The sequence below is a fragment of the Lithobates pipiens genome, unplaced genomic scaffold (genome assembly GCF_037356315.1).
Source record: "Lithobates pipiens isolate NorthernLeopardFrog02 unplaced genomic scaffold, aLitPip1_a1.2 Scaffold_18, whole genome shotgun sequence".
NCBI classification, from domain to species: domain Eukaryota; kingdom Metazoa; phylum Chordata; class Amphibia; order Anura; family Ranidae; genus Lithobates; species Lithobates pipiens.
The window spans coordinates 107456237-107472121 of NW_027507758.1; the positions used below are offsets into that span (position 1 = coordinate 107456237).

The 15885-nt window shown below is 44.6% G+C and overlaps 1 protein-coding gene across 5 annotated transcripts in view; it reads right to left on the minus strand.

Moving 5' to 3' along the window:
- EHBP1 (EH domain binding protein 1) overlaps positions 1-15885 on the minus strand; it is a 724273-nt gene that overhangs the window by 2909 nt on the left and 705479 nt on the right. For all 5 annotated transcript variants that reach the window (XM_077485988.1, XM_077485986.1, XM_077485985.1 and 2 more), the window contains one exon: positions 707-821. In XM_077485988.1, the coding sequence (XP_077342114.1) occupies positions 707-821 (115 nt within the window). The remainder of the gene's footprint in view (positions 1-706; positions 822-15885) is intronic.

Sequence of the window (15885 nt, forward strand, 5' to 3'; positions counted from 1 at the left end):
TGTGCTACAGTTTACAGCCTACATAAATCAGAAGTAGGCAACCTGTCCTATCTATGTGTTGGGAAAATAACTTTTGGCAGTCAGACTGCTTGGTACTCTGATGTCCATCTAATGTGTAAGGACATATCAACTATGTGTATTGAATGGAAAGGTATCAATAAAACAATTCATGTATCAGCATAAAGGACTGCAACAGTTGCAAAGTGTACGCTGACATGTAAGAGGATAAATGCCAACAGAAGTTGGTTGTATTATTACTATTATTACTGAAAAATACTAGGATCTGCACCAGTCATGTAAACAATTCATTCATGTTTGGAAAGGCTCAATGCACACTGGCTTAAAAATGACTGCTTCTACAGGAGTATTGTGTTCTGCCTGTAGAAGCAGCTCAATGTTATCCTATGTGTCCATACACATTAGGATGATTACAGGCATATTTTAAGCTCAAGGTTTAGAGACAGAAAAAAACCCTTCTGGTTTGCATTTCTGACTGGAGCTTTCTGGCAGAAAAACGCAAAACTCTCTGAAACTCGCCTAAACTATGTACAAAAAATACTCTATATCAGCATTTATTTTTTCTGCCAAGGGAACAGAATTTTTTTTTAAAAGCTTCCTTTATTAGAGTTCTTATTGTATTTGATCTCTTTGAGCACAATAATACATAGGAAGACAGTAAAGAGTTGTATTGACAGTGGAAACTTACTCCTTTTCTTGGGCATCCAAGTCTCTGACCAAGGCATCGCGTTTATTAACCAGGATAACCAGTTCATCAAGTAAAAGCTGCTCCCGTCTCTTCTGGGCTTCTGTTTTTTGCCAATCTGAAAAATACAAGTCCGTATATTAGACAAAAACGTCTCACAGAGGAGTGTCAATCTTTTGTAAATAAGCCGCACCTTCCGGTGTAATACAACAAGGATATTTGTGGCTTAGCTAAAAACAAAGTTAGTGCATATATTGTGTGCAGTTTGCAATAACTCCTGGCAACCAGTTCCCGCTTAGAGGAATTTGGCTAGTAAAATCAGCTTTTTAATTACGTGCTGTTTTTCTCTGTACATGGTCCTTCACACTGTTAGCTAACAAGTTTTTTTTCCTGAAGTTATGTAATATTACAAGCATGTGTAATAAAGGGTAGGGGTACCGAGAGGACAGCACAGTATATTTGCAGAAGTGTATATGAATAGAACTTTGAAGTACTATACAGAAAATAAAAAAAAAACACCTTTATGTTTTTATAAAAAACTTGTAGGTCAATCTGTAGAAACTAATACGTGAAAATAGCAACTAATCAGGGTTTGATTTTCATTCTCCAATTAGCACTGTGAATAATAAATATACTAATGGGTTCGTTTGCAGAGACTGCAACTATTTTTTGTCCTCCAGTAAAAAAAAAAAAAAAAAAATCAGCACAATATTACCATGAATAAACAAGTTGAATGCCCACTTCACTTGGCTTTCCTTTATATACAAAGCACAGCTAGATAGATGCCATGCACAAGACTTGAATCCAATCATCAGGGGGATGGTAAAAAAGATGGCCAGAGCCATTTTAGGAGTGTTCATATCAAAAAAGGAATCTGGTAGTTTATTTCAAGTACTTGATTTATTTAGAAGATAACTACTTTTACAACACTTAAAGCAAAGTTACACCCAAAAGTGGAAGCTCCGCTTATCAGCCTCCCCCCGAAGCCATGTTTGGCACCTTTTGGCGGGAGCGGGTACCTGTTTTGACAGGCACCCGTCCCCACTTCTGAGAAATGTCACCGCAGGTAGATCACTCTGAAGTGCAGCCTCCCTCCTCTCCCCCCCCATTGGGCCATTCAGAGTGCAGCGCACTTTGCGCATTTGCACTAGGGAACTGGCTGTGAAGCCAAAAGGCTTCACTGCCAGGGTTCCCATACTACAAATGGCGGCAGCAGCACCCAAGAGCCAATGGAAACATCGGCTGGGGTGCCAACATCGCTGGATTCCAGGACAGGTAAGTGTCCTAATATTAAAAGTCTGTAGCTGTTGACTTAATTTTTTGCTGGGGGGGGGGGGCTTTGCTCCTCTTCAAGCGGTTTTAGCTTCTACATATAGGTTAAAATAAGCAACTTTAAGGAAATAAACCTTCACTTCTGCCCTTTTTTTTGCACTCTAAAGCCCTGTACACACTGAGAAAATCGGCAAATGATCAGCCCGTTTTCCTCGATGTTTCACAGCACGTCAGAACGAAGGATAGAAATAATGTACAAAAATTCTGGTATGACAAAGGCTTTTTGTTTTTTTCAATTCTGATCATTCGCAGTCTTTCGTATCTGATAATTCTCCTATGAAAATTATATGAAAACGGTACACATTAAAGGAAAATCATTTGTTCTGTTCCCATACAAGAAAAATTTTGGAGTTTGTTCCTTTGGAAAGTCGAAAATCGGCTGTCGAAAGTTGTGTAAACGCTATCAGAAAATCAGACCATCGTTCCTCGGATGAAAATGTTCTCCAATTTTCTTGTAGTGTGTACGGGACATCACAGGACCAGGTTAGTGTAACATTGCTGTGTTTACATTCAGCCAGTCTGCACTCAGCTATGCAGAAAGTAATATAATTACAAAGTTATAGAGTCAAGGTGAAAAAAAATGATTTAGTACAATCAATAGATAACCTCCATATACAGAACTCCACACCCACAGTTGATCCCAAGGAAGGCAAAAAAAAACTAAAAAAACCTGTAAAAGCATTGCTCCAGAGGGGGAAAACTTCCTTCCTGATCCCCTGAAGGCCATTGCATAGAACAGTAAAGTGAGGGACACAAAATTTGTACGAAAATTCTAGTACGACAAAGGTTTTTTTAATTGTTCCTGATCATGTGCAGTCTTTCTTTTCTGATTTTTCTTGTATGAAAATGGTACACATTAAACTAAAATCTTTTATTCTGTCCACGTACGAGAAAAATTTTAGTTTGCCCCTTTGTGAATTTTAGTCGGAATCGGTTGTCGAAAGTTGTGTACACACTATACAAAAATCGTGTGAAAGTTCCTCAGAAGAAAATGTTCGCCCAATTTTCTTATAGTGTATATGAGCCTTAACACAATACACACGATCTGAAAAGCATACAAAAAAAAACACTTTTGAAGCGATCGTTTGATAATCAGATCGTTAGTACAGTGGCTTTGAGAGCCAATCACGACAGTTCATCTGATATTATCCGATCAGATACCAGATCGTACGATTTTTGTTCAACTGCTTCAGCCCCGGAAGGTTTTACCCACTTCCTGACCAGGCAATTTTTTGTGATACCGCACTGCGTTGCTTTAACTGACAATTGCGTGGTCGTGCAACGCTTTACCCAAATAAAATTGGTGTCCTTTTTTTTTCCACAAATAGAGCTTTCTTTTGGTGGTATTTGATCACCTCTGCGTTTTTTTATTTTTTTGTGCTATTAACAAAAAAAAACACAGACAATTAAAAAAAAACAAAAAAAAAAAACAAACAATATTTTTTACATTCATTCCAATCGGGGCTGGCGCAAGGATTAAGGATTTTTGACATCCTAGGCGAAAACCTCATTTTGCCCCCAAGCCCCCCCCCCCCCCCCGACCACATCTCCTTTGCCCTGCAGGGACACAGACACAGACCTCGGCTGCACCTCTGACACTATGTGTGAACAGAGCGCGGCTTCCTGCTGATGCTGAGACTTAGTTGCTTGCTGCAGAGAGAAGAGTGTAGGAACAGCAGTGGCCAGGCGCCCTAGGCAGTAGTGCGCCCTAGGCGGCTGCCTAGTAGTAACACCGCCCCTGATTTCAATCACCATCTTCTGCTTTTTCAGACAGCCAAAAGTGCAAAACAGAATGCACAACTAGTAAGACCCCAGTGCCATCCCTGTTGTCAGTCCTGGTCTGAAAACATTTTACCTTATTTAATGTATAGTATAGACTTCAGACTGGCTGATGTAAACAAGCAATGTTTATGTGGCCTATTGAGGGCAGTTTTCGGGATCACAGTTATCCCTGAAAATAAAGCCCAAATGGTAAAGATAAAGTGCCAAATTCAGTAAGCAACAGGTCTTTTATTTCTAGAGCAGCTAAAACAAAAAAAGAGAATAGTTTATGTCTTATGCCCCATACACACGGTCGGACATTCCGACAACAAAATCCATCTGACGGATGTTGGCCCAAACTTCTCTTGTATACACACGGTCGCACAAAGTTGTTGGAAAATCTGATCGTTCATAACGTGGTAACGTATAACACGTACGACGGGACTATAAAGAGGCCAATAGCCAATAGCTTTCGTCTCTTAGTCTATTCTGAGTATGCATGGCACTTTGTCCATCGGAATTGTCTACAAACGAGCTGATTTTGTTGTCGGAAAATTTTAGATCCTGCTCTCAAACTTTGTGTATTGGAAAATCCGATGGAAAAAGTCAGATGGAGCCCACACACGATTGAATTTTCCGACAACATGATCCGATCGCACATTTTCCATCAGAAAATCCGACCGTGTGTATGGGGCATTACTGCACTACATTGTTCTTTATCTTACTAAATAAAGCAACATCAGTTCTGAAGACTAAACACCACAGCATTAAATAAAAATAAATAAAATACATGCATTTCTAGAATGTCTTTAAAAATAAAACTTCAACTCAACTAAAAAGACCAAAAGTCTGACAAGTCTGTCCTCTATAAAGGAAATTAAATACCCATGTATTAAGGTCAGGTATGTTTTTGAAAAAAATAAATAAAAAAAAAATAAAAAAAAAATTTGGGTTGATTGCATTCTTGGTGCAGTATCCAACAAGTGCGTATTCCACAGGGATGATTTGTAGGACGCTGCACCAAATGAAAAACGCAGAGCACAGAATGAGCCCTCAATGTTCACACTGCTGTGTCATTGTATTTGTCTGTATGCACACTCACATTATTAAAACTCTGTTGAACTAAGCATTACACAGAAGTATAGTGAATCATCACCTTTGATAGAAGAAAGCTCATTGATGCAGAAAGCTTCAAATTTTCCACAGAATCGGACAGCATATCAGTTCTGCCTCTCAATTTGTTGTTTTTAAGAGAAAGTGACGGCACAAAGGCACCAAGCAAGATACGAAGAGTCTGAAAAAGGTTTTCTGCTGCATTAGATGGGTGTGCACTGACCCTGGAGTTAAGGATACCCGAGACATTTCAGCTGCTTATTTTCCTATTGTGCCTCCTATCCGGGCCAAGCTTTCATCATATGCTGCTTCCGTATTCTATAGGGGGGATTGCACACTATTGACAATAATCAATGTAACACATCCACAGGCAGCCATTTTTTTTTCAGGTAAGGCACAAATTATATAATCAAAGGGCCTTTATGTTATAATTTCAGAGTGTACATATTATGAGAAATTATTGTATTGTTTACAACAAAGTACTTTTTGAAATATTTTTTTCACAAGCTTGTGATTAAAAAAAATGTAACTAATCACTAGAGGGAGCTCTCAGTGACCTAGTACAATTACTTGGCCTCTGACAACTGGTCAGATAAAATATTAATCACACAGTGAATGCATGGTTTTCAACGAGTCAGCTGACTTAGGCCGCGTACACACGGGCGGACTGTTCGCCCAACCCTGTCCGCTGAACAGTGTTTGGGCGGACAGTCCGCTCGTGTGTGGGCTTTCAGCGGACAGTTTCAGCGGACAGTTGGACGGACAAAGTCTTTCGGAAATTCCGAAAAACTGTCCGCTGAAACTGTGTTTGAGCGAACAGTCCGCCCGTGTGTGGGCCTGTCCGCTGTACTTTCGAAATGAGCGGACTGTTCCCGCTCGGAAAGTCCGCCCATTTCGAGCGCGTGTACAGGTAGGCGGGGCCCGCGAAGGATACGTCGCGGGCTCCGCCGCCTGGAATGGGCTTAAAGGGGAACCCCAACGCCGAAAAAAATCGGCGTGGGGGTTCCCCCAAAGTCCACACCAGACCCTTGTATGAGCACGCTACCCGGCCGGCCAGGAAAGGGGGGCGAGCGAGCGCGCCCCCCCTCCTGAGCCGTACCAGGCCGCGTGCCCTCAACATGGGGGGGGGTGCCTTGGGGAAGGGGGGGCCGCGCGGCCCCCCCCACCCCAAAGCACCTTGTCCCCATGTTGATGAGGACAAGGGCCTCTTCCCGACAACCCTGGCCGTTGGTTGTCGGGGTCTGCGGGCGGGGGGCTTATCGGAATCCGGGAGCCCCCTTTAAGAAGGGGGCCCCCGGATACCGGCCCCCCACCCTATGTGAATGAGTATGGGGTACAATGTACCCCTACCCATTCACCTGTGAAATAAAGTACAAAAAAAAACACAACACAGGGGAAAAAATATTTTATTGCACAGCTCCGGGGGTCTTCCGTCTTCGGGGGTCTTCTCGCCGGACTCCTCCGCTATGTGTGTGTAGCTCTTTTGCTAGCGGAGGAGTCCGGCTTTCTTCCTCCCCGCCGCCGGCCTCTTCTCCCGACTTCGGGGGTCTTGTCCCCCTCTTCGGTTCTTCTGCCGGGCCACCGCGCCTGGTCCGGTGGCCCGGTCTTCTGTCGCCGTCTTCCGTTCTTCTGTCGCCGCCTTCGGTTCTTCTGCCGGGCCACCGCGCCTTCTTGTAGCTCTTTTACAGGCGGTGGCCCGGTCTTCTGTCGCCGCTGTCGCCGCCGACTTCCGTTCGTGTTCTTCTTCTTGTTCTTCTTGTTCTTCTCCAGGAGATGTTGACACGTCGCTCCCTCCGGCCGGAATGCCAGAGCCGCCCTGCGCTGTCACTTATATAGTGACAATGGGGCGGGGTCACATGGTATATGTCACATGGGTTGGTCACATGGGTTGATGTCACATGGGGACTATGACATCGTAAGGGGGCGGGGTCACCATGTGACCAACCCATGTGACATATACCATGTGACACCGCCCCATTGTCACTATATAAGTGACCGCACAGCGCGGCTCTGGCATTCCGGCCGGAGGGAGCGACGTGTCAACATCTCCTGGAGAAGAACAAGAAGAACAAGAAGAAGAACACGAACGGAAGTCGGCGGCGACAGCGGCGACAGAAGACCGGGCCACCGCCTGTAAAAGAGCTACAAGAAGGCGCGGTGGCCCGGCAGAAGAACCGAAGGCGGCGACAGAAGAACGGAAGACGGCGACAGAAGACCGGGCCACCGGACCAGGCGCGGTGGCCCGGCAGAAGAACCGAAGAGGGGGACAAGACCCCCGAAGTCGGGAGAAGAGGCCGGCGGCGGGGAGGAAGAAAGCCGGACTCCTCCGCTAGAAAAAGAGCTACACACACATAGCGGAGGAGTCCGGCGAGAAGACCCCCGAAGACGGAAGACCCCCGGAGCTGTGCAATAAAATATTTTTTCCCCTGTGTTGTGTTTTTTTTTGTACTTTATTTCACAGGTGAATGGGTAGGGGTACATTGTACCCCATACTCATTCACATAGGGTGGGGGGCCGGTATCCGGGGGCCCCCTTCTTAAAGGGGGCTCCCGGATTCCGATAAGCCCCCCGCCCGCAGACCCCGACAACCAACGGCCAGGGTTGTCGGGAAGAGGCCCTTGTCCTCATTAACATGGGGACAAGGTGCTTTGGGGTGGGGGGGGCCGCGCGGCCCCCCCTTCCCCGAAGCACCCCCCCCATGTTGAGGGCACGCGGCCTGGTACGGCTCAGGAGGGGGGGCGCGCTCGCTCGCCCCCCTTTCCTGGCCGGCCGGGTAGCGTGCTCATACAAGGGTCTGGTGTGGACTTTGGGGGAACCCCCACGCCGATTTTTTTCGGCGTTGGGGTTCCCCTTTAAGCCCATTCCAGGCGGCGGAGCCCGCGACGTATCCTTCGCGGGCCCCGCCTACCTGTACACGCGCTCGAAATGGGCGGACTTGCCTCCGCCTTACGTGGGCGAGTCCGTTCATTTCAAAAGTTGAGCGAACTGTTTGCCCAACCTTGTTCGTCAAACAGTCCGCTCGTGTGTGGGCAAGTCCGCTCATGCAAATTTTGAGCGGACTGTTTGCCCAAACTGTTTGACGAACAAGGTTGGGCAAACAGTCCGCGCGTGTGTACGCGGCCTTAGACTTCAGTGCAAAAAGGAGCAGTAATACTCCAAAGGAGGAAGCAGAGCCTACATATGTAATGAGAAAAATGGCTGCTCTCATGTATACAGGTGCCAGATGCCACAACATAGCTTCAGAGGTCTAGTGGCATTCATGCCTCCATGGGCAAAAGGGGCTGTTTTAAAAAAAAATTATTATTATTTATTGGTCAAGGAATTCAGCAGTACAATACAGAGCATATTTTTCAGAGTAGTAGTAAAGGGAGAAGTACAGTCAAAGCTTGTTTGGTTGTACTTCTCCTGTGGATAACATGAGTGCAGTTTGTTTTGCACTCCTGTGACCGGGCTGAAGTTTGCTCTATGCTGACGTCACAGAGTCATAGTTTCATAGTTTCTAAGGTTGAATAAAGACACTAGTCCATCCAGTTCAACCTGAGTAAGTGTCTGCCCCTATCCCTGTACATTGCACACTCACATTGGTCCCTACCCTCAAGGAGCCCCCAATCCAAGGTCCTCATTCATATACTAGGGCCAATTTTGGACAGAAGCCAATTAGCCTACCTGCATGTCTTTGGAGTCAGTCCAGGCTCCTCGTCATCACAACCACGAAGTTGGGATCCACCTAGATCCCTGGACCGACACCCGGCTCAGCCTCTCAGCAAGCCACTGAGAGCCTGAGCCGGACGCTCCCACCCCCTCCACAGCCCAGCACTTCAGTGAGCGAAGAGGGGGCAGAGAGTCTCACAACTCATTCTGAATATCTTGTCCCGATTTGTAAATCCTACTGGATCTGGTGATCTCTTCTTTTCTGTGTGATAAAGACTCAGACATTTGCATGTTGAGATATACATTATAGTGTGCAGTTTGTTAGAAACGATTAAGTGATTTGTCTTCCAAAAACATACAGTGCCTCGAAAAAGTATTCATAACCCTTGGAATTTTCCACATTTTGTCATGTTACAACCAAAAACGTATATGTGTTTTATTGGTATTTTATGTGATAGACCAACACAAAGTGGCACATAATTGTGAAGCGGAAGGAAAATGATAAATGGTTTTCAATTTTTTTTATAAATAAATATCTGAAAAGTGCAGCGTGCATTTGTATTCAGCCCCCTTTATTGTGATACCCCTAACTAAAATCTAGTGGAACCAATTGCCTTTGGAAGTTACTTAATTAGTAAATGTAAATGTGTGTGTAATTGAATCTCAGTATAAATACAGCTGTTCTGTGAAGGTTTGTTAGAGAACCTTAAAGAACAAACAGCATCATGAAGGCCAAGGAACACACCAGACAGGTCAGGGATAAAGTTGTGGAGAAGTTTAAAGCAGGGTGAGGTTTTAAAAAAAAAATCCCAAACTTTGAACATCTCAGCACTGTTCAATCCATCATCTGAAAATGGAAAGAGTATGGCACAACTGCAAAACTACCAAGGCATGGCCATCCACTTAAATGAACAGGCCGGGCAAGGAGAGCAATAATCAGAGAAGCAGCTAAGAGGCCCATGGTAACTCTGGAGGAGCTGCAAAGATCCACAGCTCAGGTGGGAGAATTTGTCCACAGGACAACTATTAGTCATGCCCTCCTCAAATCTGGCCTTTACAGAAGAGTGGCAAGAAGAAAGCCACTGTTGACAGAAATACATAAGAAGTTCCGTTTGCGGTTTGCTAGAAGCCATGTGGGGACACAGCAAACATGTGGGATAAGGAGCTCTGGTCAGATGAGACCAAAATTGAACATTGAGGCCTAAAACCAAAATGCTATGTCTGGCAGAAAACTAACACTGCACATCACCCTGAACACACCATCTCCACCGTGAAACATGGTGGTGGCAGCAACATGTTGTGGGGATGCTTTTCTTTAGCAGGGACAGGGAATTGGTCAGAGTTGATGGGAAGATGGATGGAGCCAAATACAGGGCAAGCTTAGAAGAAAACCTGTTAGCCCTTGTACACACGGACGGAGATTTCCGACAACCAAATCCGTCGGATTTTGTCCGACGGATCTTGTCCGAAACTGTTGCATACACACGGTAGGACAAAGTTGTCGGAAAATTCGATCGTTCAGAACGTGATGACGTAATTTTGTTACGATGGGACTACATTCAGGCTAGTAGCCAATAGCTTTGATGTAGGAATTTGATCTGAGCATGTGTGGCACTTGGTCCGATCAGAATTCTCTACACATGATCGGAGTATGTCCGATCGGACCAGTTTGTCTGAAAATATTTCCAGCAAGTTGGAAAATTTGGTCCGACGGATATTCCAACGGAAACACTCTAGATGTGGAAAGCTGGCAGAGACATCCCCAAAAAGACTTGCAGCTGTAATTGCAGTGAAAGGTGGTTCTATAAAGTATTGATTCAGGAGGGCTGTATACAAATATACGCCGCACTTTTAACATATTTATTTGTAAAAAAAAATTGAAAACCATTTAGCATTGTCCTTCCACTTCACAATTATGTGCCACTTTGTGTTGGTCTATCACGTAAAATGCCAATAATATACATTTACTTTTTTGGTTGTAACATGACAAAATGTGGAAAATTTCACGAGGTATGAATACTTTTTCAAGGCACTGTAAATTACCAGTACAATTATTCAGTACAAACTGAATTAAGTGTTTAGGTTTATCCTCATACCATAGCTGTTGTACTATAAATCTAAAGACGATTGTACTAGTGTCAGATTGTGTAGTTTATGGCCAGATTAGAGTGTGCATTGCACCTTCACAAGTGGCCACTTTTTGTGTGTTTAAAGGAATCCTTAGAATATATTTTAAAAAAAGGGGCTAGTAGGAGATATTTAGAACTCTAAGCATCTCTACCATAAGGACCCTATTTACAAGTTTTTATTTAGAGGGAAGTTTCTCTTTAAAGTTCAAACAATGAAGCCACATAACATTACTTCCATTTTGTGTCCCGATGTAATATATCATCCATAATTTTTATTCTGCACATTAAAAATAAATGTGATGCAGTGAAGAATCATGATGGACCATATAATAGGGATATTTCCTAAAACATTGGTGCTCAACCTGTGGCCCTCCATTTGTGTATGGAATAGTGCCCCACCGTTGGTGTCAGTGGGAGGAATAGTGCACCACCGTTGGTGTCAGTGGGAGGAATAGTGCCCCACCGTTGGTGTCAGTGGGAGGAATAGTGGCCCATTGTTGGTGCCAGTGGGAGGACTAGTGTCCCCTCTTTAGTGTCAGTGAAAGGACTAGTGCCCCCAATCATTGGTGTCTTTAGGAGGAATTGAGTAGCAGGAACTATGCCCCATTGTTGCTGACAGTGGGGGAAGTAATGTCCCAAGGGCTGGATAAAAGCAAGCAAAGGGCCAGATCCAGCCCTCGGACTGAAGTTTAGAGACCACTGACCTAGAGCATGGGTGCTCAACCTATGTCCCTCCAGCTGTTGTGAAACTAAAAGTCCCATGAGGTATGCTGCTGACAGTTACAAACATGACTCCCAAAGACAGAGGCATGGTGGGACTTGCAGCTCTGCAACAGCTGGGGGGGCCACAAGTTGAGCACCTATGACCTTTATCCTGGGTGAGAGTTCCCCAGTGTAGATATACCCCCTTTCTGGACAAAGCTCAGCAAGAAAGTGTATGATCATGTTGTGACTGGTAGTTAAAGCAGATATTATACAAGAAATAAGAACCTAGAGGATGGATCAGAATGAAGGCAAACCATATACAGATGGATATTTAAAGGTAAGGAGGCAAGTAATAACAGACACTTGCTTTTTACAATATAGTTGTGTTTGCCATCATTATATACTGGCACAGTACCGGTGGCTTACAGAGGATATAGAACTAATGGCCAGGTTGGCCAAACACCAAAGTAATCTATATTCTGCTTTTGGAAACTGTAATGCCTCATGCAAACGGTTGGATTTTCCGACGTTCAATGTGCGCTTCGCTTGTCGTCAGAAATTCTGTCTGTGTGTATGCTCCATAGAACATTTACTGTTGGAATTTCCGACAACAAATGTTTGAGAGCAGGTTCTCAAATTTTCTGACAACAAAACTTGTCAGAAATTCCGAGCGTGTGTACACAATTCCGAGGCACAAAAGTTCCATGCATGCTCGGAATCAAGCAGAAGAGCCGCACTGACTATTTGGCTTAATTTTTCTCGGATCGTCCTACGTGTTGTACGCCACCTCGTTCTTGCTGATTGGAATTTAAAAAAACATTTGTGTGCATGTGTGTATGCAAGACAAGTTTGAGCCAACATCCATCAGAAAAAAATCTACGGTTTTGTTGTCGGAATATCCGATCGTGTGTACGAGGCATAAGAGCGGAAGAAAGCCAGGCAAGCAGGCTAAAAACATTACAATTCTATGAATAATGTATGATGTCACTGAAGGGACCTCTAAGACTTTTTAGTAATTGTCCCCTTCTCTCTATAGAAAAGTGCCCACAGCAATAACCATGCATGTTCTAATGTACATCGTCAGTGATAAACGAGGCAGCAAAGTATCTAACACAGGCACTTCTCTTTTCACCTGCCCAGTAAGACTTTTCAATTTGGCTCATAGGCACACTTTTCTGGCACATATTTACACACACATACAGGTAGGTGCCCTGTGGAGGTGGTGACAGTTGCTAGGATTTGCAAGCAAGCTGCAGCAAAATTGAGCATCTAGTGGAAATAAGGAGAACATTTCTATGCATGATAAAATGGTCTCAGAAGAAGTAAACACTCAAACCGGTTCTGTAATCTGTGGTTTCGCTAACATTGTCCAAGCGTATATAGCCACATAAATTTGATGGTACAACAGCATAGCAGGGGCTCAATAGCGGTCTTCCACCAAAACATCTGCTACATTATATAGTCAGCATGAAAGCAGGTTGACTGCTTAATTTATATCACTTCATTAAAATGTTTAACCATAACAAGGTTTAATAAAGGATTAATCAGAACTAGATTTGCATACTTCGTGTGGCTCACAGCTACTTGTTATATCTGAATGTGTCTCTGAAGATGACAAAGCGTGGGTAAGCTCTCTAATCGGCATATAAGTGCCACATTACAGCATACATACAGAGACATCATAGTAAAATACACACAGGCTTATTTATTGATAAATGCAAATGATGAAGGGTACGAAAACACAAGAGAAATTGGTGACTTGCACAGTGATCTATAAACAGAAGTTACTGCACCTCTTTGCCCTGCCTAAGTAAATACCGTGAACGAATGCACAAGCCAAGGGGTACTTTACAATATACTAGTTACAGTGTGTAACGCTAGAGCATCTAAAGCTAGGGATGCAGCAAATGGATACTGGAATATATCAGTCTGATTTATTAAGTCTTGGCCAGAAACAAACATTTCTACCGCTCATATTAGCATTTATTCTTCATATCTTCATTCACACAACACTTAACACTCTAAGAAACATTATGTGGCAGGGTTGCACATACAAGGGTCACAATTGGGACCCAGCCCCATGCTCCAGGGGGCCCGTGCGGCTTCTTGTACACCTAGATAGGAGGGCGGTGGAGGGGACATATATATGTAATTTACAGCGCCCTTCCTTGTCTTAATGAATGGAGTCAGTGATCCGTAGTGATTATTGACTCTGTTCATAACGGAAGTATAGTAAACTATGTTTACTATGCTTCAGTTTGTGAATAAATGGGAAGCTCTGTACAGAGCTATTCCTGTCCATTCATTCTGTGCTGGTGAGGCTGAAGAGATGGATATTGAGGGCTGTGTCCCCACCATCCTTTCTCTATCTCAAAGGTGAAACTTTAGAGGTCTCTTTAGACCCCTGATATTTTACCAAAGCTCCTAATGGTTCTCCTACATTTAAAAAATAAATAAAATAGTAAATAAATAATAGAAAAATTAAACAGTAAAAAAAACTACCAATATCAGTGGCGGAATTACCAGGGTCACACTTGCGACCAGGCCCTGGCATTCCGCAACTGTGTGGGGCCCAGTGAGGGGACCCTTTATGGTTTCTTGCGCTGGGGCCCTGAAAGTTCTAGTTACGCCCCTGGTATGTGGTCTATAAATGTGGTCTATAAATTGGTCACACTCCTGGAATTGGTATGCAGCCTGATAGTCCATCACATACAGTATGTGGCCCAAGAATTAGCCACACCCAGAAACTGCCATGTGGCTCAAGAATCAGTCACATCCCCGGGACTAGTTATGTAGCCTGGGAATCAGTCACATCCCTGGTGCTAATTATGTGGCCAGGAAATCAGTCGCATCCCTGGGACTAGTTATGTGGCTAGGTAATCAGTCACATCCATTGGACTAGTTATGTGGTCTGGGAATTAGTCGCATTCCTGGGACTAGTTATGTGGCCAGGGAATCAGTTTAATCCCTGGGACTAGTTACGTGGCCTGGGAATCAGTTGAATCCCTGGGACTAGTTATGTGGCCTGGGAATCAGTCACATTCATGGGACTAGTTATGTGGCCTGAGAATCAGTCACATGCCTGGGACTAGTTACGTGGCCAGGGAATCCGTCACATCTCTGGGACTAGTTATGTGGCCAGGGAATCAGTCGCATCCCTGGGACTAATTATGTGGCCTGGGAATCAGTTGAATCCCTGGGACTAGTTATGTGGCCAGGGAATCAGTCACATTTATGGGACTAGCAATGTGGCCAGGGAATCAGTAGCATCCCTGGGACTAGTTATGTGGCCAGGGAATCAGTCGCATCCCTGAGACTAGTTATGTGGCCAGGGAATCAGTTGCATCCCTGGGACTAGTTATGTGGCCAGGGAATCAGTCACATCCCTGGGACTAGTTATGTGGCCAGGGAATCAGTCGCATCCCTGGGACTAGTTATGTGGCCAGGGAATCAGTCACATCCCTGGGACTAGTTATGTGACCAGGGAATCAGTCGCATCCCTAGGACTAGTTATGTGGCCAGGGAATCAGTCGCATCCCTGGGACTAGTTATGTGGCCAGGGAATCAGTTGCATCCCTGGGACTAGTTATGTGGCCTGGGAATCAGTCGCATCCCTAGGACTAGTTATGTGGCCAGGGAATCAGTCGCATCCCTGGGACTAGTTATGTGGCCAGGGAATCAGTTGCATCCCTGGGACTAGTTACGTGGCCAGGGAATCAGTCGCATCCCTGGGACTAGTTACATGGCCAGGGAATCAGTTGCATTCCTGGGACTAGTTACATGGCTTGAAAATAAATTGAATCCCTGGGACTAGTTACATGGCCTGAAAATAAATTGAATCCCTGGGACTAGTTATGTGGCCTGGGAATCAGTCGCATCCCTAGGACTAGTTACGTGGCCAGGGAATCAGTCGTATTCCTGGGACTAGTTGCATGGCCTGAAAATAAATTGAATGCCTGGGACTAGTTATGTGGCCAGGGAATAAGTCACATTCATGGGACTAGTTATGTGGCCTGGGAATCAGTCGCATCCCTAGGACTAGTTATGTGGCCTGGGAATCCGTCACACTCCAGGAACCAGAATGTGGCCTAAGAATCTATCACACCTCTAGAACCAGTATCTTTTCCCAGAATCGGTCTCCCCTCCCCCTCCCAGGAATTAGTATGTGCCCCTGGAATCAGTCACACCCCAAGAATTAGTATGTGAATTGAGAGTTGGAGAATGGTTTCACAAAAGCCAGATATTCTGTGTGTCACAGGTGAAATTCTACTCTGCAAAGATACTTCCCCAAACCAGCAATAAGGTTAGGAAACAGCCTTTAATTAGTGTTAACCATTTTGAGACTAAAAGGCCCACAGCAAGCAATTACTGTATTAGCTCCCTCAGGCAGAGGTAGGGTTAAATAGTCTGATGATTCCCTGGTCAAGTGACCTCTTGCACAGCCAGCCTGCAGGAGCTTGTAACTGTCCATCATCCAGGGGCTACTCCGCC